Genomic DNA, 25,293 nt, shown 5'->3' on the forward strand with positions numbered 1-25,293 from the left:
TGACCATGGAGTATGTTTGGGACAGTAGTCCCTCAAGCACTGACCATGGAGTATGCTTGGGACAGTAGTCCCTCAAGTACTGACCATGGAGTATGTTTGGGACAGTAGTCCCTCAAGCACTGACCATGGAGTATGCTTGGGACAGTAGTCCCTCAAGTACTGACCATGGAGTATGCTTGGGACAGTAGTCCCTCAAGCACTGACCATGGAGTATGCTTGGGACAGTAGTCCCTCAAGTACTGACCATGGAGTATGCTTGGGACAGTAGTCCCTCAAGCACTGACCATGGAGTATGCTTGGGACAGTAGTCCCTCAAGTACTGATCAAGGAGTATGCTTGGGACAGTAGTCCCTCAAGTACTGATCATGGAGTATGCTTGGGACAGTAGTCCCTCAAGTACTGATCATGGAGTATGCTTGGGAGAGTAGTCCCTCAAGTACTGATCATGGAGTATGCTTGGGACAGTAGTCCCTCAAGTACTGATCATGGAGTATGCTTGGGACAGTAGTCCCTCAAGTACTGACCATGGAGTATGTTTGGGACAGTAGTCCCTCAAGCACTGACCATGCAGTATGCTTGGGACAGTAGTCCCTCAAGTACTGATCATGGAGTATGCTTGGGACAGTAGTCCCTCAAGTACTGACCATGGAGTATGCTTGGGACAGTAGTCCCTCAAGTACTGACCATGGAGTATGTTTGGGACAGTAGTCCCTCAAGTACTGACCATGGAGTATGTTTGGGACAGTAGTCCCTCAAGTACTGACCATGGAGTATGCTTGGGACAGTAGTCCCTCAAGTACTGATCATGGAGTATGCTTGGGACAGTAGTCCCTCAAGTACTGATCATGGAGTATGCTTGGGACAGTAGTCCCTCAAGTACTGATCATGGAGTATGCTTGGGACAGTAGTCCCTCAAGCACTGACCATGGAGTATGCTTGGGAGAGTAGTCCCTCAAGCACTGACCATGGAGTATGCTTGGGACAGTAGTCCCTTAAGTACTGATCATGGAGTATGCTTGGGACAGTAGTCCCTCAAGCACTGACCATGGAGTATGCTTGGGACAGTAGTCCCTCAAGCACTGACCATGGAGTATGCTAGGAACAATAGTCCCTCAAGCACTGACCATGGAGTATGCTTGGGACAGTAGTCCCTCAAGTACTGATCATGGAGTATGCTTGGGACAGTAGTCCCTCAAGCACTGACCATGGAGTATGCTTGGGACAGTAGTCCCTCAAGCACTGACCATGGAGTATGCTAGGAACAATAGTACCTCAAGCACTGACCATGGAGTATTCTTGGGACAGTAGTCCCTCAAGCACTGACCATGGAGTATGCTTGGGACAGTAGTCCCTCAAGTACTGACCATGGAGTATGCTTGGGACAGTAGTCCCTCAAGTACTGATCATGGAGTATGCTTGGGACAGTAGTCCCTCAAGCACTGACCATGGAGTATGCTTGGGACAGTAGTCCCTCAAGCACTGACCATGGAGTATGCTAGGAACAATAGTCCCTCAAGCACTGACCATGGAGTATGCTTGGGACAGTAGTCCCTCAAGCACTGACCATGGAGTATGCTAGGAACAATAGTACCTCAAGCACTGACCATGGAGTATGCTTGGGACAGTAGTCCCTCAAGCACTGACCATGGAGTATGCTTGGGACAGTAGTCCCTCAAGCACTGACCATGGAGTATGCTTGGGACAGTAGTCACTCAAGTACTGATCATGGAGTATGCTTGGGACAGTAGTCCCTCAAGCACTGACCATGGAGTATGCTTGGGACAGTAGTCCCTCAAGCACTGACCATGGAGTATGCTAGGAACAATAGTCCCTCAAGCACTGACCATGGAGTATGCTTGGGACAGTAGTCCCTCAAGTACTGATCATGGAGTATGCTTGGGACAGTAGTCCCTCAAGCACTGACCATGGAGTATGCTTGGGACAGTAGTCCCTCAAGCACTGACCATGGAGTATGCTAGGAACAATAGTTCCTCAAGCACTGACCATGGAGTATGCTTGGGACAGTAGTCCCTCAAGCACTGACCATGGAGTATGCTTGGGACAGTAGTCCCTCAAGTACTGACCATGGAGTATGCTTGGGAGAGTAGTCCCTCAAGCACTGACCATGGAGTATGCTTGGGACAGCAGTCCCTCAAGTACTGATCATGGAGTATGCTTGGGACAGTAGTCCCTCAAGTACTGACCATGGAGTATGCTTGGGACAGTAGTCCCTCAAGTACTGATCATGGAGTATGCTTGGGACAGTAGTCCCTCAAGTACTGATCATGGAGTATGCTAGGAACAATAGTCCCTCAAGCACTGACCATGGAGTATGCTTGGGACAGTAGTCCCTCAAGTACTGATCATGGAGTATGCTAGGAACAATAGTCCCTCAAGCACTGACCATGGAGTATGCTTGGGACAGTAGTCCCTCAAGCATTGACCATGGAGTATGCTTGGGACAGTAGTCCCTCAAGTACTGATCATGGAGTATGCTAGGAACAATAGTCCCTCAAGCAATGACCATGGAGTATGCTTGGGACAGTAGTCCCTCAAGTACTGATCATGGAGTATGCTTGGGACAGTAGTCCCTCAAGCACTGACCATGGAGTATGCTTGGGACAGTAGTCCCTCAAGGACTGATCATGGAGTATGCTTGGGACAGTAGTCCCTCAAGTACTGATCATGGAGTATGCTTGGGACAGTAGTCCCTCAAGTACTGATCATGGAGTATGCTTGGGACAGTAGTCCCTCAAGGACTGATCATGGAGTATGCTTGGGACAGTAGTCCCTCAAGTACTGATCATGGAGTATGCTTGGGACAGTAGTCCCTCAAGTACTGATCATGGAGTATGCTTGGGACAGTAGTCCCTCAAGTACGGATCATGGAGTATGCTTGGGAGAGTAGTCCCTCAAGTACTGATCATGGAGTATGCTTGGGACAGTAGTCCCTCAAGCACTGACCATGGAGTATGCTTGGGAGAGTAGTCCCTCAAGTACTGATCAAGGAGTATGCTTGGGACAGTAGTCCCTCAAGTACTGATCATGGAGTATGCTTGAGACAGTAGTCCCTCAAGTACTGACCATGGAGTATGCTTGGGACAGTAGTCCCTCAAGCACTGACCATGGAGTATGCTTGGGAGAGTAGTCCCTCAAGTACTGATCATGGAGTATGCTTGGGACAGTAGTCCCTCAAGTACTGATCATGGAGTATGCTTGGGACAGTAGTCCCTCAAGTACTGATCATGGAGTATGCTTGGGACAGTAGTCCCTCAAGCACTGACCATGCAGTATGCTTGGGACAGTAGTCCCTCAAGTACTGATCAAGGAGTATGCTTGGGACAGTAGTCCCTCAAGTACTGATCATGGAGTATGCTTGGGACAGTAGTCCCTCAAGTACTGATCATGGAGTATGCTTGGGACAGTAGTCCCTCAAGTACTGATCATGGAGTATGCTTGGGACAGTAGTCCCTCAAGTATACTGATCATGGAGTATGCTTGGGACAGTAGTCCCTCAAGTACTGATCATGGAGTATGCTTGGGACAGTAGTCCCTCAAGTACTGATCATGGAGTATGCTTGGGACAGTAGTCCCTCAAGTACTGATCATGGAGTATGCTTGGGACAGTAGTCCCTCAAGTACTGATCATGGAGTATGCTTGGGACAGTAGTCCCTCAAGTACTGATCATGGAGTATGCTTGGGACAGTAGTCCCTCAAGCACTGACCATGGAGTATGCTTGGGAGAGTAGTCCCTCAAGTACTGATCAAGGAGTATGCTTGGGACAGTAGTCCCTCAAGTACTGATCATGGAGTATGCTTGGGACAGTAGTCCCTCAAGTACTGATCATGGAGTATGCTTGGGACAGTAGTCCCTCAAGTACTGATCATGGAGTATGCTTGGGACAGTAGTCCCTCAAGTACTGATCATGGAGTATGCTTGGGACAGTAGTCCCTCAAATACTGACCATGGAGTATGCTTGGGAGAGTAGTCCCTCAAGTACTGATCATGGAGTATGCTTGGGAGAGTAGTCCCTCAAGTACTGACCATGGAGTATGCTTGGGACAGTAGTCCCTCAAGTACTGATCATGGAGTATGCTTGGGACAGTAGTCCCTCAAGTACTGATCATGGAGTATGCTTGGGACAGTAGTCCCTCAAGTACTGATCATGGAGTATGCTTGGGACAGTAGTCTTTCAAGTACTGACCATGGAGTATGCTTGGGACAGTAGTCCCTCAAGTACTGATCATGGAGTATGCTTGGGACAGTAGTCCCTCAAGTACTGATCATGGGCTACACAACCATATAAACACAACACAGTTTTGGGGACAAAACTAACCATGTTAGCATTAATCTAAATAATTGTATTAATATAAAATACAATCTGCCTACAATGAAGCCATGTACAATATGTTTTAGTTAATTTATTTGGTCTAAATCTTATTGACTGCAAAAGTGTCCATTAAGGTTGTATGTCGCTTAAATCATTTTCCCAAGAGCAGGAAGTGTAATATATAAATAATGAATAAGACACTATTTGAGAAACTTTATGGTGCCAAAGTTTCTGCAACCATTGACTTCTTCAGTCCAACGCAGAGAAGAACGGAGAAGCGTGAGGTAATTAGTCCCTCTCACTGGAGTCGATGTGCTCAGTCCATCAGTCTTGGGATTGATGGATTGTTCTTCTCTGTATTGGACTGAAGAAGACAATGGCTGGCGAAACGTTTCCTCAGTAAAGATTCCCAAATTTTGCACAAGTTCTCAATGTTCAACTTATCGGGATTCTAAAAGATTTGCATCACACCTGGATGAAAATGTTCATGAGGAGAGTAGCGTGCTGGAAAAGCCTCAACCACAGCTGCTGCAGGAGAGGTTCTGCAAAGTACAGTCTGTCTTCCACAGGCTGCATGGCCAACTCCAGACGCTCCACTATATACTCAGAGCTGCCTTGGCTCACTCCCTGCGTCAGGAGGTTCTCCAGGTGCGGTAGACACTGAATGATAAAGTGGAAAAATTATACTTATTTTTAATTTGCAGGAGGTTTTCTCTAAGTGATTTAGGCCAGTGGAAGAAAATGAAGAAACGAAAGTGAAGAATAAGCTTATAAGGTGTGTTTAAAAACTGTCCAGTGAGATAATTTGAAGAGATCAAATAGGGAAAGAAACAGAAGAAAACGTTGAATTAGAAGCCAGACGGTTTTAACTGCTGACTAAAAATACAAATGTCACAAAAACACTTATATATGAATCGCTGGGACAGATAAAAGGCTAAAATATTCACATGACACAAAAAAACACTAAAACAGAAAATAAAACCATAAAGGTAATTAAAAAAATATGCAATATTGACTGGTTGGGTTGTGTTGGGTTAGGTTAGGTTAGTCAGGAAACAGGACAAGTGTTTCCCGATGCGGGTCTTAGTCATGTGATGACCCCGCAGCTGGAGCTTTTGGTCATCTGCCGAGGCCTTCCATTGGCTTACCCCTCCACCCTTTTAAAAATTATGGTTATGGTTATAGCCAATTTAGTAAGTGAATGTAATACTGACCCCAACAGAAGATATATCCACTGATGAACAAGGAAATCAGCAACGTCATTAAAACATACTCTATATCTGATTTAAAAATCTTCAACACCATGAGAGCAGAACTTAGTTGTTGTTTCTTTTTTCACAAATTTGGCTTATCCCATGAATTATATATTTGACAACAGCACAAACCCTACACCGAGAGGCGAACCAACATCGTCACCATGCCCAGCCCTTCTAGGGTAGGGTAGGTGCCTGAGCCAGAGCTTGCAGCTCACAAGACTGTCATTCCCATTAGTCCCCTTGGGGCGGGGATGGCAGACCAGAGAGGCCTAGCTTCTCCCTACGAGCCCCGTGAGGGCGGGGAATGTGGCTAGGCGTGGAGACAGTTGGTCCCAACGATGAGGAGGCAATTGTACCTCCTCCCATGGCAGACATTGGTCTGAGACACTCCCGAGACAGGGAGCCAAGGTCGGGCCACCACTTGGAAAAGGCCCGGGCGGCGAGAGTACTGGCGAATCGAGAAGAAGGCGGCGAATCAAGAAAGAAGGAAGGAAATATATATCAAGTGGTTGTAGCTCTGACCATAATTTTTAAAGGGGTTAACCAGTAAACCAGCGGAAGGCCTCTATCAGATGACCAAAAAGCTCCAACGGCGGATCATCATCTGACTTAAGACCTGCGTCAGGAAACACTTGTTCTGTTCCCTGACTGTTATGGAATACTGTAAAAAATATTTATATAAAATAACGCTCCATGTATAATGTCATTTTCCGTATAACATACGAAGTTCCGGGTTTGGACTGAATCCGAACGAGTATTATTCCCGGCCAGTTAGAGTGGCCAGGAGACGGGAGCAGATGAGGTGTTTTTAGTTCAATACCAGACGGAGGTAAAGTCATGTTTGGGCGGTAGTTAGAGTAGGTAATTTTGGTAAGTTTTTTAGTAAAACCCTAATATGCAAGGGCCTGTGTTTTGGAGAGTATTTAACGTTTCCACTGTAGGCTATGTAGCCTGCAGATAGAGGGTGCCATGGAGCCTCCCTGTTCATAAATTTTCATTTATTTTGTTGAACTCATTAGTAGCAGTGTGTTAGTGAGTTGATGTGAACTTTAGTGTGGTGGTTTTATATAGTAGTTATAAGTTGTATATAAGTTACTATTAATGTAGATATATTTTTATATAGGTAAGTTTTTGTCCTTCCTTCCTAATAATAATTAATATTGTTTAATATATGAGTACATGCTGGCCCAAGGTTTGTTGTGTTTTTTAGTGTAATTTTATAACCTCTAGACAGCAGTGTGAGCAGTCTTTAGCAGCCACGAACATTTTAAGTTACGACATCAAAGTCGTAACAATGACGAACATTACCCACCAATGGAAATAAGCCACTGTCTGACTTTTTTCGGTTATCCCAGGTTCTCTACACATATGCTGCTATGTATGATAATTCTACGTAACTGTATTTGTGTATACCTGAATAAACTTACTTAACTAACCTAATACCTCGACAACATAGCCATGCTGGCCGCACCACATATCTAAAATGCTGTTATATAACCGACCGAGCAGGTCAAAGACTAAAGAATGTTAACAGGCGTGTGGACAGCTTGAAATTTTTGCTTCTTTATTGTCCCATTCCGTTCATTCATTTTTCTTCATAAGCGCACATGATGTTTTTGGCCTATAAAAATTTCATTAAGATCAGTCAACAAACATAAGAAAGAAGGAACACTGCCACAGGCCTACTGACCCATGCGGAGCAGGTCCATGTCCCCCCATCCCGGATAAGCCCAATGACCCCCCCCCCCGGATTAGCCCAATGACCCACCCAGTCTGTTCACCTCCACTCAAGGATGGATCACGGCACCAGACCCAGCAGAACAAGCTAGTCAGGTCCAACTCACACCCACCCACACCCACTCATGTATTTATCTAACCTATTTTTAAAACTACACAACGTTTTAGCCTGAATAACTGTACTCGGGAGTTTGTTCCACTCATCCACAACTCTATTACCAAACCAGTGCTTTCCTATATCCTTCCTGAATCTCCTATAACCTTCATGAATCTAAATTTTTCCAACTTGAAACCATTGCTGCGAGTCCTGTCTTGGCTGGAAATTTTCAGCACTCTATTTACATCTCCTTTATTTATTTCTGTCTTCCATTTATACACCTCAGTCATATCCCCCCTAATTCGCCTTTCGAGAGAGTGCAGATTCAGGGCCCTCAGTCTATCCTCAAAGGGAAGATTTCTGATACATGGGATCATCATTGTCATCCTCCTCTGTACGTTTTCCAGAGCATTTATATCCATTCTGTAATACGGTGACCAGAACTGAGCAGCATAGTCTAAATAAGGCCTAACCAAGGATATATAGAGTTGAAGAACAACCTGAGGACTTCTATTATTTATACTTCTAGATATGAAGCCAAGAATTCTGTTAGCTTTATTGCGAACACTAATGCACTGTCTTGGTTTTAGATTACTGCTAACCAGAACTCCTAAATCCTTTTCGCAATCAGTAGTATTAAGATCTACATTATTTAGTTTATATGTGGCATGGTTAATTAACTGTCCAACATTTAGAACTTTGCATTTGTCAATAATAAACTGCATCTGCCACTTCTCCAGCCATTGCATCAGTATATTCAAATCATCCTGGAGTGCTCTAGTGTCCTCATTAGAATGAATTCAAAGTTTATTCTCTATAAAGCTTACAATGTTGAATTTACAGAATTTGGTTGTTGTGTAGTTCACATGTAGATATAAAATGATTACAGAGTGTACCACTAGAACGCCTAGCATGGCTAGGCATTTCGGGCAGACTTAGTTTAATTCTTTATTTTAAAATATTACAAATTATGAGGTAAGTTGGTATTATGGCTAAGTGACTAAATACTAGTTTGTGAGTTTAGCAATGTGAATGCTTTTGTTTTGGCACTATACATAGTTTCAGTATTGGAGTATCATAGGATTCATTATTTTAAGATTGAGATTAATATTTCTGTTTATGGTCAAATGAGTGAGTGAGTGTAATTGTGAACCACCAGGTGGTATTCGTGTAGTTAGTTGATGGGGTGTATCAGGGAGATAAGATGTTTTCTAATGGTAGTTTTGAAGGTGATGAATGTGTCTGCAGTTCTAGAGTTCTCAGGTAGGGTGTTCCAGATTTTAGGGCCTTTGACATACATTGAATTTTTGTAAAGGTTTAGTCAGACACGGGGAATGTCGTAGAGATGTTTGTGTCTGGTGTTATGCCTGTGGGTTCTGTCACAACTATCAAGAAAGCGTTTTAGGTCAAGGTTGATATTGGAGTTTAAGGTCCTGTAGATGTAGATTGCACAGTAGTAAGTGTGGATGTACTGAACAGGGAGTAAGTTTAGATCTATGAAGAGTGGGGGGGGGGTGTTGCCAGGGATGGGATTTAGTGATTATTCTTACTGCAGCTTTTTGTTGGGTTATTATTGGCTTTAGGTGTGTTGCTGCAGTTGATCCCCAAGCACAAATAGCATAGGTGAGGTATGGATAAATAAGTGAGTAGTATAGTGTGAGAAAGGCATTTTGCGGCACGTAGTATCGTATCTTGGAGAGGATCCCAACCGTTTTGGATACTTTTTTGGTTATGTGTTGGATATGGGTGCTGAAATTCAGGTTGTTGTCAAGGTATAGGCCTAGGAATTTACCCTCATTATGTCTGGTAATTAGAGTGTTGTCGATCTTAATGTTAATTTGTGCATCTCCTGCTCTGCTACCAAACATAATATAGTAGGTTTTGTCAGTGTTAAGCGTAAGTTTATTGGCTGTCATCCAAGTCGATATTTTGATCAGCTCCTCGTTAACAATGGTGTTGAGGGTGGCAAGATTAGGGTGAGAGATGACATAAGTCGTGTCGTCAGCAAAGAGAATGGGTTTCAGGTGTTGGGATACGTTTGGAAGATCATTGATGTATATGAGGAAGAGCAGGGGACCAAGGACACTTCCCTGCGGAACTCCAGTATCAAGTGGCCGTGTTGTTGATGGTGTGTCTTTAATGGTGACATACTGATACCTATTAGTAAGGTAAGATTTTAAATAAGCAAGCGCATGGCCTCTTATACCGTAATGGTCAAGTTTGTGGAGTAGGATGTCGTGGTCTACTGTGTCAAAAGCTTTTCTTAGGTCAATAAAAATTCCTAGTGGATATTCCTTATTTTCCAATGCTGTGTAAAGCAGATCTAGCATTTTTATGATTGCATCATTAGTGCTTTTATTTTTCCTGAATCCAAATTGGCAGGGGTTGAGTATGTTTTGTGCTGTTATAAATGGATATAGTCTCCTGTGCACGAGTTTCTCAAAGATTTTGGATAGCAATGGTAAGTTTGATATTGGCCTATAGTTGTTTAAGTCTGTAGGGTCACCACCTTTATGTATTGGTGTAACCCTTGCCGTCTTGAGTAGTTTCGGGAAGGTGCTAGTTTCTAGTGACTTGTTAAAAAGTAATGAAATAGCATGCGAAAGGATATGGGCCGCTCGCTTGTACAGTAATGGTGGGACATTAGACAGATTCCCTGAGTTGTTTTTAAGTGACTTTATAATCTCGGTGACTTCCGAGGGCTCAGTTGGTGCAAGATAGAAGGAATTTGGGAAATTCCCATCTAGGTAGTCCCTGGCATGGGCATTGGTATGTGGGATTTTATTGGTGAGATTAGATCCTATGGTTGAGAAGAAGTCGTTTATCTTGTTAGCTGTGTCAGTGGGATGCAGTGGTGTTTCATTAGGTTTAGTTAGGACAATATTCTTGGTTTTTTCAGTTTGTGGGTCCCTAGAATCTGAGAGAGTGTTTTCCAGGTCTTTTTTTATATCTCCTCTAGTGTCTGTGAATCTACTGGAGTAGTATAGTTGTTTGGCTTTCTTTATTACTTTGGTGAGAACTAATGAATAGTGTTTAAGAATATCTTTGTGCATTAAGCCCTGTCTATATTGCTTTTCATATTGGTGTTTCTTGTCAATGGATTTCAGAATGGTGCTGGTTAGCCATGGGCAACCAAGCCGTTTGTTTGTGATCTGTTTCGTTTTTATAGGACAATGTTTGTTGTATAGTCTAAGTAATTTGTTAAGAAAAATGTCTGTCCAGTCATCAATACCATTGGCCTTGGAGAATTCTGTAGGCCAGTCAACAATCTCTAGGTCAGTTGTGAACTTCCTTATTGAGGTCTCATCATGGAGTCTATATGAGACTTTGTTGTATTCAAGTGGTGGTTTACTAATGTTTGTCAGGAGGAAGGTAGGGTAGTGGTCTGTAGTGCTATCTGTGATTATCCCTGATTTAAGGGGGGCTAGTATATTGGTCCATATGTGGTCTATTATGGTTGCACTTGTCTCAGTGAGCCTGGTTGGTTTAGTTATTGTTGGTATGAGAAGTGTGTTGTTCATATTGTTGATGAAATCAGTTACAGGCTGATCATCTAGTAAGCCAAGGTTGATGTTGAAGTCTCCAGCTAAGAGAAGGTGGTGCTTATTCATTTGTCTGTTTGTTACTAGTGACTTTAATTTCTCACTGAAATTTGGAATGTTTGTGTGAGGTATCCGGTAAATGGCACCGATTGTTATAGGTGTCTTAAGGTTTTTTACAGTAAAATTAGCAAAAATGTATTCCCCATATTCATCACTAAAGCAAGTGGTGCTAATACAAGATAATTGGTTAGAGTAATAGACTGCAATACCACCCTCAACTTGGTTTGGTCTGCAGTTGTGAATTGCTGTGTATCCTGGTAGAGGGTAGATATCTATTGTGTCCTGCTTAAGCCAGGTCTCAGTAAGAATAATGCAGGAGAAGGGTGTCTTTAGTGATTCAAGGAGCGCCAGGAGGTCATCATAGTGTTTGCTTAAGGACCTGATGTTGTAGTTAAGTACTGATAGACTTTTAGCATTGTTTAGGATAGTGGTGGCTTGTGATGCTGTGTAATAAAGGCAATTACTTTCCAATAGGTTTTGATTGGGTGTCAGATTATGGAGGTTTAGATCAGGGTCAACGTGATCACTCATCTTCTAGGTTTAAATTATGGTTATTTATATCCTGAGTTGTGTGTTGAGTTCTAGTACTGATATCTGTAGTGGTAGGAAGTTTGGACAAGTATATAGCTAGAGTATTTTGGTCATATAGAGTATAGTCACTACTACACATAATGAAGTTGATGTTGTCTATGTGTTGTGCTGGAATGAACTAAAGTACAACTAGGTATAAACTAGTAATATAAAAGTACAAATTTAAAATAGAACAAGACTCTCACTTGTAATTGCACTAAGGTCTAATATAATGACTTTTGTGGAATCAATGTTTTGAGCTAGAATGAGCTATAGTACAACTAGATTTAATCTAATTGGACGGCCTATTTTGGTGTTATCAGCAAATTTGCTTATGTCGCTATTTATTCCCTCATCTATGTCGTTTATGTAAAAGGTGAACAACAACGGGCCCAACACTGACCCCTGAGGAACACCGCTTGTGACGTGCCCTCATTCTGATTTCTCCCCATTTATGCAAACTCTCTGCTACCTATTTGTCAGCCATGCCTCTACCTAGGAAAAAAATTCTCCTATTCTGTGTGCCTTAAGCAACACTTAACAAGCAAAAGAACAATTTACTCTAAAAAAAGAACTTAAAAATTGCACTAAGAGTGAATTTGTTCAATGAAACATGAAAAATAATAGGTGCTAAAACACAGAACAAAAAAGTTTGAACACTTACAATGATGCAGAACAAAACACATCAACATAAACACAATACTAGAATTTTCTTGCAATGAAACTTGATGTGTGAAAACTTTTGTAAAAATGATTTCTTGCTTGCACAAAATAATGGCACTATTGTCTGTGGAAATAAGACAAATTAGACACTGGATAAATGAAAGAATATGAACACAAAAAAAAATGTTCAACACACAGGGAACAAAAAAAAAGAATACACAAATGCTAGGATGAAAAAAATTATATATACCGGGGACAACACTGAGTTGTGATGCAGAATACAACTAAATAAATTACTGAATTAATTCACTGGAATACTGAGAACACTAGGTGATTGTGAAGTGGAAACACAAGTTCTATACTGCTCATATGTTGCACACACAACAAAGGAAAAACACTAAGTACTTCAAGTGTATAAAAAGACACACAACACAACAGACATAAGATAATGCACGAAAATTAACACTGAATTAAGGAGATAAAAAGATTATTGCAAACAAACACTGAGTCTGATTGAGAGTCACTGAATGTCACTAAGAAAATCACTGGAACACAAAAGAAATGTCTCAACACTCGAAAATGTCTCTATGAAAAAATATTATCGCTGTAACGACTTGGTGAAGAATGAGGTTGATGGTGGAAGGTTGGAGGATTGTTTATGTTGTCTTGCTGCTGTCCTCTGCACACGTGATCATAGAATTGAGCTTAAATCGACGACAGACTCACACAGGAGGCTTTCAACGGTTGGCGCAAAACACACTCTAGCTCTTGAGCCCCTATGTGGTCCTTAAAATATGGTGTTATAACCCCTCGTAGTGTACGAAACACTGGTTGAGGTTGGGTGAGTACCAAAACACTGTGAGAGTGGTTGGGTTTGTGGGTAAACAGGGCTAAGGCATCTGAGACCGTGTGGTGAGTTAGTGGGGTTAGCAGGGCTAAGACCGAGACCGCTTGGTGAGACACACATGGTCGTGGGCCTATGGGTTGAATGGCGTTAAGCCTCACTGTGGACACCCACACTGGCACGAAGATATTCTAAGCCGGCTGGCTTAAAATACACCCACGAAATACCACAACACCACAGGGATGAAAAAGAGCACTCAGAATTGCTTGGAGCTTGAATCACAAGCGATGAAGACTACTCACGTGGCTTGCTTGAGTACTGGGGTAAGACACCTGGGTTAGTTGCTAGCTGGCTTATCTTAACCCTTCACACAGAATAGCTTGATAACTTCTCACGCTGAGCACAGCAGGGGTGGAAGCTGGCTTGGGAGACTAGGCTAGACTGGACTCGGTTGTTCTGACTCCCCCACCACAGACTGGAAGCTGGCTTATTTTGCAAACTCAGGTCAATCCCTCGGGAATGATGCAAATAAGCAGATAAACACTAATACAAAGAGACTGACCCATGAATAATGTAGTAGCTGGTAGGAACTTGAGAGAGTAGCTGATTTGAGGTAGCAGGCTTGGCTAGGTCGGCCTACTGGCGACATGAAATGGCCGTCTTGCTGGTCGAAAGAAATCTCCGTATATCGGCATAATTATCAATTTTACGCCCACCCCGCTGTCACCATTTATCGTAGGGGTTCTTAAATGGAGATATCGAGGGTTGAAGGTAGACACACTTGTTGAATGGTAACGATATATTGTCAGACTGTGATGATGGGAGATGGAGCCCAGCCTCAGCTGGGCGCGCATAACGGAGATAAAACACCTCAATTACTGGGAGCGCTTGAGGTTTCTAAACCTGTATTCCCTGGAACGCAGGAGGGAGAGATACATGATTATATACACCTGGAAAATCCTAGAGGGACTAGTACCGAACTTGCACACGAAAATCACTCACTACGAAAGCAAAAGACTTGGCAGACGATGCACCATCCCCCCAATGAAAAGCAGGGGTGTCACTAGCACGTTAAGAGACCATACAATAAGTGTCAGGGGCCCGAGACTGTTCAACTGCCTCCCAGCACACATAAGGGGGATTACCAACAGACCCCTGGCAGTCTTCAAGCTGGCACTGGACAAGCACCTAAAGTCAGTTCCTGATCAGCCGGGCTGTGGCTCGTACGTTGGTTTGCGTGCAGCCAGCAGCAACAGCCTGGTTGATCAGGCGCTGATCCACCAGGAGGCCTGGTCACAGACTGGGCCGCGGGGGCGTTGACCCCCGAAACTCTCTCCAGGTAAACTCCAGGTGTCCTAGCCTATGTCTAACACCGACTGAGCAGGTGGCAGAGGTACGAACGTACACATGCGCATCTCGTGATGTCACACAAACAGTCACAGGCCTAGGGATCTTCTATCTAAAGCACATGGATGATACTGATATGCTATACAACACAGGGATCAGCAACTATGCTGACACCAGGATGTGACCCACACCAGTCGACTAACACCCAGGTACCTATTTGCTGCTAGGTGAACAGGACAACAGGTGTAAGGAAACATGTCAAAACGTTTCCACCCGCCGGGAATCGAACCCGGGCCCTCCGTGTGTGAAGCGGGAGCGTTAGCCACCAGGCCACCGGGCCAAGCATTTCTTTTATTCGTTGGAACCATCGTTAGGGCTAAAAGTGAGCAGGTTATAACAATAAATGGAGAAAAACAAATTGAAATAACTTATGCATCAAGTAGCGCCACCAAACAGTAGTGGCAGGTTGGTGTGGTGACCCGGAAGTTTGAAAATATGGTAGTTGAAATTAATGCCGCATTACTGATGGATCCAGATAAATGATTGCTGGATTAGTGATGACAGACCTGTAGTCTATTCATAGAATATGCAATATACGTACATCTTTTCTCTCCGCTCTATAGAGTATACATGTATTATGATGTCTTTATATTTTATCATATCCTCACATCTAGCTCTGAAGCAAGATGTGAGGATATGAATGTAATCAAGTTGAGGAAGCACAAATGCTCACTTGTGTAGTCCAGTCAACAGCGCAGATTGTCTTACTTTAAATGGGCTAATAATGATAATTCAATTTACCATATTCTCGAATTTGCATACATTTGCTTCGCTGTATCTATAAAGGTTAATCATGGGGGATGCAGATACGTGCAGTGGGCAGGTAAGAAAAAAAATCGAAAAAATTCGAAAATGAGTTAAGCTTACAGAAAAATGTTTCAACAATCTGGCAGCATTTTGGGAATTATAGTCACTACAACATTTCTTGTGACGACGCTACAGTTAGTATATCCCGGTGCATACCTGGAGAGGGTTTCGGGGGTCAACGTCCCCCCCTGGTCTGAGACCAGGCCTCGTGGTAGATCAGGGTCTGATCAACCAGGCTGTTACTGCTGGTTGCACACGTAAACTGACGTACGAACCACACCCGACTGATCGGGTACTGAGTTTAGGTGCCTGTCCAGCTCCTTCTTGAAGACAGCCAGAGGTCTATTGGTAATCCCCCTTATGTATTCTGGGAGGCACTTGAACAGTCTTGGGCCCCTGACACTTACTGGGGTGAATTTTCAGTATTTTTTTATTTGTTTATTTTTTCTCCTAATATAGTAAAATAAAAATTTGGCATCGTTAAAAACTGGGAGGAGCTATGGCAGACAAGGCAGTGATGGAGTCGCCTTGACGTAAAAGACGTCCATAGCAGCACTATAAAATGTATATTTACACGATTATTAGCATTTTTCTTAATTTATCTGTCACATGTCTTCTAGAATGATATTAGACATACAATAAATAACATAAACATAATGCATTGTTATTATTAGAATCATGGGGGAGCGCTAAGCCCGTATGATTATAGAACGCCTGTGGGGGCGAATGGAAGGTATTTAGACCCAATTCAGGTAAATGGAGCGCAATTCCCTAGATCAAGAGCCCCTCACCAGCGTCAAGGAACCTCCCTTGAGGGGACAAACATAATATAGCCAACCAAATGAATAAAACTGACATTCTTAGGAGCGCTGTAAACCCTGGGGGATTATATGACGCCTAGACCCCCTTGAGGAGGGGGGTTAGGGCTTAGTTCTGATTGTAATATTAATAGAACGGCAGCGGCAGCGGCAGCGGCAACAGGAACCTTGTCCTCTATTTTTACTTCTACCTGAGGTTCCCAGCAGCCCAGTGATGACCTAATCAAGACCCGCATAACACTAACATGTGTGGATACCCAGAATGATATAAAGCAACTGCAGAAATCACCCAAAAGTTCACAAATTTACCAACTAATAGGACTCGTACTAGCAACTCCTACCCCACTGCCACTGAAGTGATACTCCACAACATTCACCCATCACCCATCGCCTACTATTCACCCGAAGCCACAGCCAATGGACAAGGGTCAGAACAATAAAAGAAGATCCAGTAACCAGCTAAGGACTCCTAACATCAAAGGTGAGAGCAGTAATAACACGAGGAAAACTTGTGGTACTGCCAGCCAGGACACAACCCTCATCACCCACCGGCACCACCACAACACACGACAGACAACAACAAACATGGCCGCCGCTACAGTCCAAGATAACTCCTTCCCAGTATTTGATGTCAAGAAGATCACCGACCCAGAAATAGCTAAACTCCTTATGATTCAGAACCAAACGATCACCAAACTAACTCAGGAAATGCAGGAACTAAAGGCTAGCAATGCAGATTACCTCAACAAGATCACTGCTCTAGAACATAAACTAGACACTCTAGAACAACAAAGCAACACCCACACCCGGTCCCTAGACACCATCAACACTCTAAAAGACCAAGTCACCCTACTTACTACCAACATTACTGAGGAAAGATCAAGAGTGGACCAACAACTTGCCAATGTCATAACCAACTTCCAAGACCATAATGACCAACAGCAGCTATCTGACGCTGTTGTAGTTAACAGCAAACATCTCCCAGCCACAGTCACCCAAGAGACCTGCAAGGAGACCACCCTACAGCTTATCAAGGACCACCTTCGCCTTAACATACGTAGTGATGACCTAAAGGATTGCAAACTGATGGGCTACCAAGCAGGTAAAAAAAACAGTGCTGTTAAAATTCCAAACTAGCCTACAAAGAAACAACCTACTAAAAACATCTATTTCTATGAAAACTGATGTTTACGTCAATGAGTGCCTTACCAAAACGAGACAAAACCTTCTTTATCGGCTAAGAAAATTGCGCTATGCCCAAAAAATCCACCAGTGCTTTGTGAGGGATGGAAAAATAGCAGTTAGGAAACAGCCCACTGGGAAGAGATACTTCATCTCTACAGAACATGACCTTAAAACATTCCTAAGTGAGGCTGGACTAACAGAATCAGAGTAAAGTGCAGATAATACCCATAGTCCACCATTAGTGTTATATTGTCATAAATTTGTGCCCCCCTAAAATTCTAATACCCCAGCTACTTTTAATTGTCATTGTTGTATTCAACGACCATTCTACCTCATAGTCTTAATTGTGTTTATATCTACAGAATCTATCTCCTTTTTTACAACTTATCACATCACTGTTCCATCTTATTTTATTATAAACTAACCATAACTTGTCTTCAATAATTCTACCTCACTTTAAAAAATACTCAATTGCCCAATTTTATTCTAAATCCCTATTATTGCCCAATTTTACTTTAAACTATATTGATCAAACTTATTGTAAACTTCTTTTATTGACCATTTTTATTCCATACTTTTTTAAACTAGTATTTTCAACTACAACTTTTATATTATCCTGTCTACCATCTTACTAGCATATTATAACCAAGTCATTGCCATTTTTATTTTTATCATTTTTTTTTTTATTATTTTGCTACCTTAATATGTGAATTTTATCCAGTCAATTTAAATCTAATTATACTCTAATTCTTGTAAGCAACTTATATAAGACCTTAGTGCAATTACAATTGAGAGTCTTGTTCCTTTATTATATTATTAGATTAATCACAGTTTTACTCTAGCTCATTCTAGCTCAATACATAGTCAATACCAAATTCACTATACTAGACCATAGTGCAATTACTAGTGAGAGACTGGTGCTATTTGTAATTTGTATTTTTATATTATTAGACTAAACCTAGTTGTACTATAGCTCTTTCTAGCTCAATACATAGTCAATACCAAATTCACTATTTTAGACCATAGTGCAATTACTAGTGAGAGACTGGTGCTATTTTTAATTTGTATTTTTATATTATTAGATTAAACCTATTGTACTTTAGCTCATTCTAGCTCAAAACATAGACTCCACAAAAGTCATTATTAGACCTTAGTGCAATTACAAGTGAGAGTCTTGTTCTATTTTTAATTTGTATTTTTATATTACTAGTTTATACCTAGTTGTACTTTAGTTCATTCCAGCACAACACATAGACAACATCAACTTCATTATGTGTAGTAGTGACTATACCCTACATGACCAAAATACTCTAGCTATATACTTGTCCAAACTTCCTACCACTACAGATATCAGTACTAGTACTCAACACACAACTCAGGATATAAATAACCATAATTTAAACCTAGAAGATGATTGATCACGTTGACCCTGATCTAAACCTCCATAATCTGACACCCAATCAAAACCTATTGGAAAGTAACTGCCTTTATTACACAGCATCACAAGCCACCACTATCCTAAACAATGCTAAAAGTCTATCAGTACTTAACTACAACATCAGGTCCTTAAGCAAACACTATGATGACCTCCTAACACACCTTGAATCACTAAAGACACCCTTCTCCTGCATTATTCTTACTGAGACCTGGCTTAAACAGGACACAATAGATATCTACCCTCTACCAGGATACACAGCAATTCACAACTGCAGACCAAACCAAGTTGGGGGTGGTATTGCAATCTATTACTCTAACCAATTATCTTGTCTTAGCACCACTTGCTTTAGTGATGAATATGGGGAATACATTTTTGCTAATTTTACTGTAAAAAAACTTAAGACGCCTATAACAATCGGTGCCATTTACCGGATACCTCACACAAACATCCCAAATTTCAGTGAGAAATTAAAGTCACTAATAACAAACAGACAAATGAATAAGCACCACCTTCTCTTAGCTGGAGACTTCAACATCAACCTTGGCTTACTAGATGATCAGCCTGTAACTGATTTCATCAACAATATGAACAACACACTTCTCATACCAACAATAACTAAACCAACCAGGTTCACTGAGACAAGTGCAACCATAATAGACCACATATGGACCAATATACTAGCCCCCCTTAAATCAGGTATAATCACAGATAGCACTACAGACCACTACCCTACCTTTCTCCTGACAAACATTAGTAAACCACCACTTGAATACAACAAAGTCTCATTTAGACTCCATGACGAGGCCTCAGTAAGGAAGTTCACAGCTGACCTAGAGACTGTTGATTGGCCTACAGAATTCTCCAAGGCCAATGGTATTGATGACTGGACAGACATTTTTCTTAACAAATTACTTAGACTATACAACAAACATTGTCCTATAAAAACGAAACAGATCACAAACAAACGGCTTGGTTGCCCATGGCTAACCAGCACCATTCTGAAATCCATTGACAAGAAACACCAATATGAAAAGCAATATAGACAGGGCTTAATACACAAAGATACTCTTAAACACTATTCATCAGCTCTCACCAAAGTAATAAAGAAAGCCAAACAACTATACTACTCCAGTAGATTCACAGACACTAGAGGAGATATAAAAAAGACCTGGAAAACACTCTCTCAGATTCTAGGGACCCACAAACTGAGAAAAACCAACACTACATCCCACTGACACAGCTAACAAGATAAACGACTTCTTCTCAAACATAGGATCTAATCTCGCCAGTAAAATCCCACATACCAATGCCCATGCCAGGGACTACCTAGATGGGAATTTCCCTAATTCCTTCTATCTTGCACCAACTGAGCCCACGGAAGTCATTGAGATTATAAAGTCACTTAAAAATAACTCGGGGAATCTGTCTCATGTCCCACCACTGAGAACTCTAGAACTGCAGACACATTCATCACCTTCAAAACTACCATTAGAAAACATCTTATCTCCCTGATACACCCCGTCAACTAACTACACGAATACCACCTGGTGGTTCACACTTACACTCACTCACTCATTTGACCATAAACAGAAATATTAATCTCAATCTTAAAATAATGAATCCTGTGATACTCCAATACTGAAACTATGTACTGTGCCAAAACAAAAGCATTCACATTGCTAAACTTACAAACTAGTATTTAGTCACTTAGCCATAATACCAACTTACCTCATAATTTGTAATATTTTACAATTAAGAATAAAACTAAGTATGCCCGAAATGCCTAGCCATGCTAAGCGTTCTAGTGGTACACTCTGTAATCACAGTTTTACTACATGTAAACCACACAATAACCAAATTTCTGTAAACTCAGCATTGTAATCCTTATAGAAAATAAACTTTGAATTTGAATTTGAGTGGTGGGAGGCGGGGAGTATGCTTAAGATTATAACATTACGTTCTTTCTCTGGTCCAATACACTAAAGAAAATGTGTTAATTACTTGGGTAACTATAGAAGACAAATACTTCCACGTAAAAATGCTTGGCTGTGTTTTCCTCGATATCTCGGAAATAACTGACTTATTTATTCAACAACTACCTAGATGGGAATTTCCCAAATTCCTTCTATCTTGCACCAACTGAGCCCTCGGAAGTCACCGAGATTATAAAGTCACTTAAAAACAACTCAGGGAATCTGTCTCATGTCCCACCATTATTGTACAAGAGAGCGGCCCATGTCCTCTCGCATGCTATCTCATTACTTTTTAACAAGTCACTAGAAACTAGCACCTTCCCGAAACTACTCAAGACGGCAAGGGTTACACCAATACATAAAGGTGGTGACCCTACAGATTTAAACAACTATAGGCCAATATCAAACTTACCATTGCTATCCAAAATCTTTGAGAAACTCGTGCACAGGAGACTATATTCATTTATAACGGCACAAAACATACTCAACCCCTGCCAATTTGGATTCAGGAAAAATAAAAGCACTAACGATGCAATCATAAAATGCTAGATCTGCTTTACACAGCATTGGAAAATAAGGAATATCCACTAGGAATTTTTATTGACCTAAGAAAAGCTTTTGACACAGTAGACCACGGCACCCTGCTCCACAAACTTGACCATTATGGTATAAGAGGCCATGCACTTGCATATTTCAAATCTTACCTTACTAATAGGTATCAGTATGTCACCGTTAAAGACACAGCATCAACAACACAGCCACTTGATACTGGAGTTCCGCAGGGAAGTGTCCTTGGTCCCCTGCTCTTCCTCATATACATCAATGATCTTCCAAACGTATCTCAACACCTGAACCCCATTCTCTTTGCTGACGACACGACTTATGTCATCTCTCACCCTAATCTTGCCACCCTCAACACCATTGTTAATGAGGAGCTGATCAAAATATCGACTTGGATGACAGCCAATAAACTTTCGCTTAACACTGACAAAACCTACTACATGATGTTTGGTAGCAGAGCAGGAGATGTGCAAATTAACATTAAGATCGACAACACTCTAATTGCCAGGCATAATGAGGGCAAATTCCTAGGCCTATACCTCGACAACAACCTGAACTTCAGCACCCATATCCAACACATAACCAAAAAAGTATCCAAAACGGTTGGGATCCTCTCCAAGATACGATACTACGTGCCGCAAACTGCCCTTCTCTCACTATACCATTCACTTATATATCCATACCTCACCTATACTATCTGTGCTTGGGGTTCAACTGCAGCAACACACCTAAAGCCAATAATAACCCAACAAAAAGCCGCAGTAAGAATAATCACTAAATCCCATCCCTGGCAACACACCCCCCCACTCTTCATAGATCTAAACTTACTCCCTGTTCAGTACATCCACACTTACTACTGTGCAATCTACATCTACAGGACCTTAAACTCCAATATTAACCTTGACCTAAAACGCTTTCTTGATAGTTGTGACAGAACCCACAGGCATAACACCAGACACAAACATCTCTATGACATTCCCCGTGTCCGACTAAACCTTTACAAAAATTCAATGTATGTCAAAGGCCCTAAAATCTGGAACACCCTACCTGAAAATTCCAAAACTGCAGACACATTCATCACCTTCAAAACTACCATCAGAAAACATCTTATCTCCCTGATACACCCTGTCAACTAATAATACGAATACCACCTGGTGGTTAACACTTACACTCACTCACCCATTTGACCATAAACAGAAATATCAATCTCAATCTCAAAATAATGAATCTTAACTAGTCATAAGTTGGCCTGTGATACTCCAATACTGAAACTATGTATAGTGCCAAAACAAAAGCATTCACATTGCTAAACTCACAAACTAGTATTTAGTCACTTAGCCATAATACCAACTTACCTCATAATTTTGTAATATTTTAAACTTAAGATTTAATTTAAGTCTGCCCGAAATGCCTAGCCATGCTAGGTGTTCTAGTGGTACACTCTGTAATTATTATTTTACTACATGTAAACCACACAATAACCAAATTCTGTAAACTCAGCATTGTAATACTTATAGAGAATAAACTTTGAATTTGAATTTGAATTTGAATAATGAACAGACTGAAAAGATTTTTACCTGGTTCAATCACAGGCTGGTGGAAATATTGGGAGTGTTTCCTTATACCTGTTGTCCCGTTTACCTAGTAAGTTAGTAGGTACCTGGGTGTTAGTGGACTGGCGTGAATTGCATTCTGGGGGAGAAGACTGAAGAACCAAAATAATAATAATAATAATATAATAATATCTTTATTTCTACAAGTACATGTACAAGGTATACAGACCATAACTGACATCAGTGACATACTATTATATAGAAAGTCCCTTGTTATGCTGATCATTTCAGGCAAATTAGGTCAGTTTTGTCCCAGGATGCGACCCACACCAGTCGATTAACACCTAGGTGAACATGGACAGCAGGTGTCTTAAGTATGTAAGTTTATTTAGGCACAGGTACCCACAAGTACAATTACCATACATCGTAACAAGTGTAAATTACCCAAGATAACCTAAAACAGTCAGACAAAGTGATTTATTTATTTTCGAGTCTCTTCTCCACAAATGCGAAAAAAATGGGCTATTACGAACATATTATTTCCAGCTTGTAAAACATTCATTATTGAATGATTGTTAAGATATGATTTTGTTTGGATTTTTAAGTTCAAAGTGTTAGCTACCCACGATAACCCAAGAAAGTAAGTGCGTCATAGAGGACTGTCTGTTTTATTTCCTGGGATCGATTCCCCGGTACGGCTGGAAAACATTAGGACGTGTTTCCTTAATGGTGGGGGGGGGGGGAGCTAAAAGGCAGATATTTTACTAAATGTCAAAAATATACAAACATTATTTTTTTTTGGGGGGGAGGGGTGAAAATAAGGTATATTACAGTATTTCCCACCATGATAAAATTGTCTTAGACATGATATAAGATTAGAAACATCGAACACAGAATCTGTTTGACTACAGTTTCTCGAGGGACGTGACAAATTAATTTTTGGTGTGATTTATAGGCCCCCAAACCTTGATAGGGAGTGCAATAAGCTGTTATGGGACGAAATTCATAAGGCATCTAGATATGAAAATGTTGTGATAATGGGAGATTTTAACTTTAGACAAATTGATTAGAACAATATGACAGGAAATCTTGAGTCTAGTGACTTTCTTGATACGGTTCAGGATTGCTTTTTAGAACAGGTTGTGACAGAACCAACTAGGGGAAACAATCTGCTTGACTTGGTTCTTGCCAACAAAGATTCACTAATTAATAATCTTGAGGTTAATGATGAGCTTGGGGAAAGTGATCACAAATCACTTAGTTTCAATATATCATGGAATTTTTTTTTTTTTTTTTTTTTTTTTTTATATTTTATTTAAAACAGTGCGATACAAATAGCAGAAATATATTAAAAGATACACGACAAAAGCTTACTGCACTAGAATTTCACTTAACCCGAAACCTAATATTGATACCATACTGCACAGTGGTAATATTGATACCATACTGCACAGTGGTAATATTGATACCATACTGCACAGTGGTAATATTGATACCATACTGCACAGTGGTAATATTGATACCATACTGCACAGTGGTAATATTGATACCATACTGCACAGTGGTAGTATTGATACCATACTGCACAGTGGTAATATTGATACCATACTGCACAGTGGTAATATTGATACCATACTGCACAGTGGTAATATTGATACCATACTGCACAGTGGTAATATTGATACCATACTGCACAGTGGTAATATTGATACCATACTGCACAGTGGTAATATTGATACCATACTGCACAGTGGTAATATTGATACCATACTGCACAGTGGTAATATTGATACCATACTGCACAGTGGTAATATTGATACCATACTGCACAGTGGTAATATTGATACCATACTGCACAGTGGTAATATTGATACCATACTGCACAGTGGTAATATTGATACCATACTGCACAGTGGTAATATTGATACCATACTGCACAGTGGTAATATTGATACCATACTGCACAGTGGTAATATTGATACCATACTGCACAGTGGTAATATTGATACCATACTGCACAGTGGTAATATTGATACCATACTGCACAGTGGTAATATTGATACCATACTGCACAGTGGTAATATTGATACCATACTGCACAGTGGTAATATTGATACCATACTGCACAGTGGTAATATTGATACCATACTGCACAGTGGTAATATTGATACCATACTGCACAGTGGTAATATTGATACCATACTGCACAGTGGTAATATTGATACCATACTGCACAGTGGTAATATTGATACCATACTGCACAGTGGTAATATTGATACCATACTGCACAGTGGTAATATTGATACCATACTGCACAGTGGTAATATTGATACCATACTGCACAGTGGTAATATTGATACCATACTGCACAGTGGTAATATTGATACCATACTGCACAGTGGTAATATTGATACCATACTGCACAGTGGTAATATTGATACCATACTGCA

General features: G+C 41.1%; 1 protein-coding gene across 5 annotated transcripts in view; it reads right to left on the minus strand.

The window, feature by feature from the left end:
* The window catches only part of LOC128695978 (serine-rich adhesin for platelets), a 203,918-nt gene that overhangs the window by 15,184 nt on the left and 163,441 nt on the right, over nt 1-25,293 (minus strand). For all 5 annotated transcript variants that reach the window (XM_070093092.1, XM_070093093.1, XM_070093094.1 and 2 more), the window contains one exon: nt 4,804-4,992. In XM_070093092.1, the coding sequence (XP_069949193.1) occupies nt 4,804-4,992 (189 nt within the window). The remainder of the gene's footprint in view (nt 1-4,803; nt 4,993-25,293) is intronic.

This window comes from Cherax quadricarinatus, chromosome 41 (genome assembly GCF_038502225.1).
Source record: "Cherax quadricarinatus isolate ZL_2023a chromosome 41, ASM3850222v1, whole genome shotgun sequence".
In the NCBI taxonomy this organism is placed as follows: Eukaryota; Metazoa; Arthropoda; class Malacostraca; order Decapoda; family Parastacidae; genus Cherax; species Cherax quadricarinatus.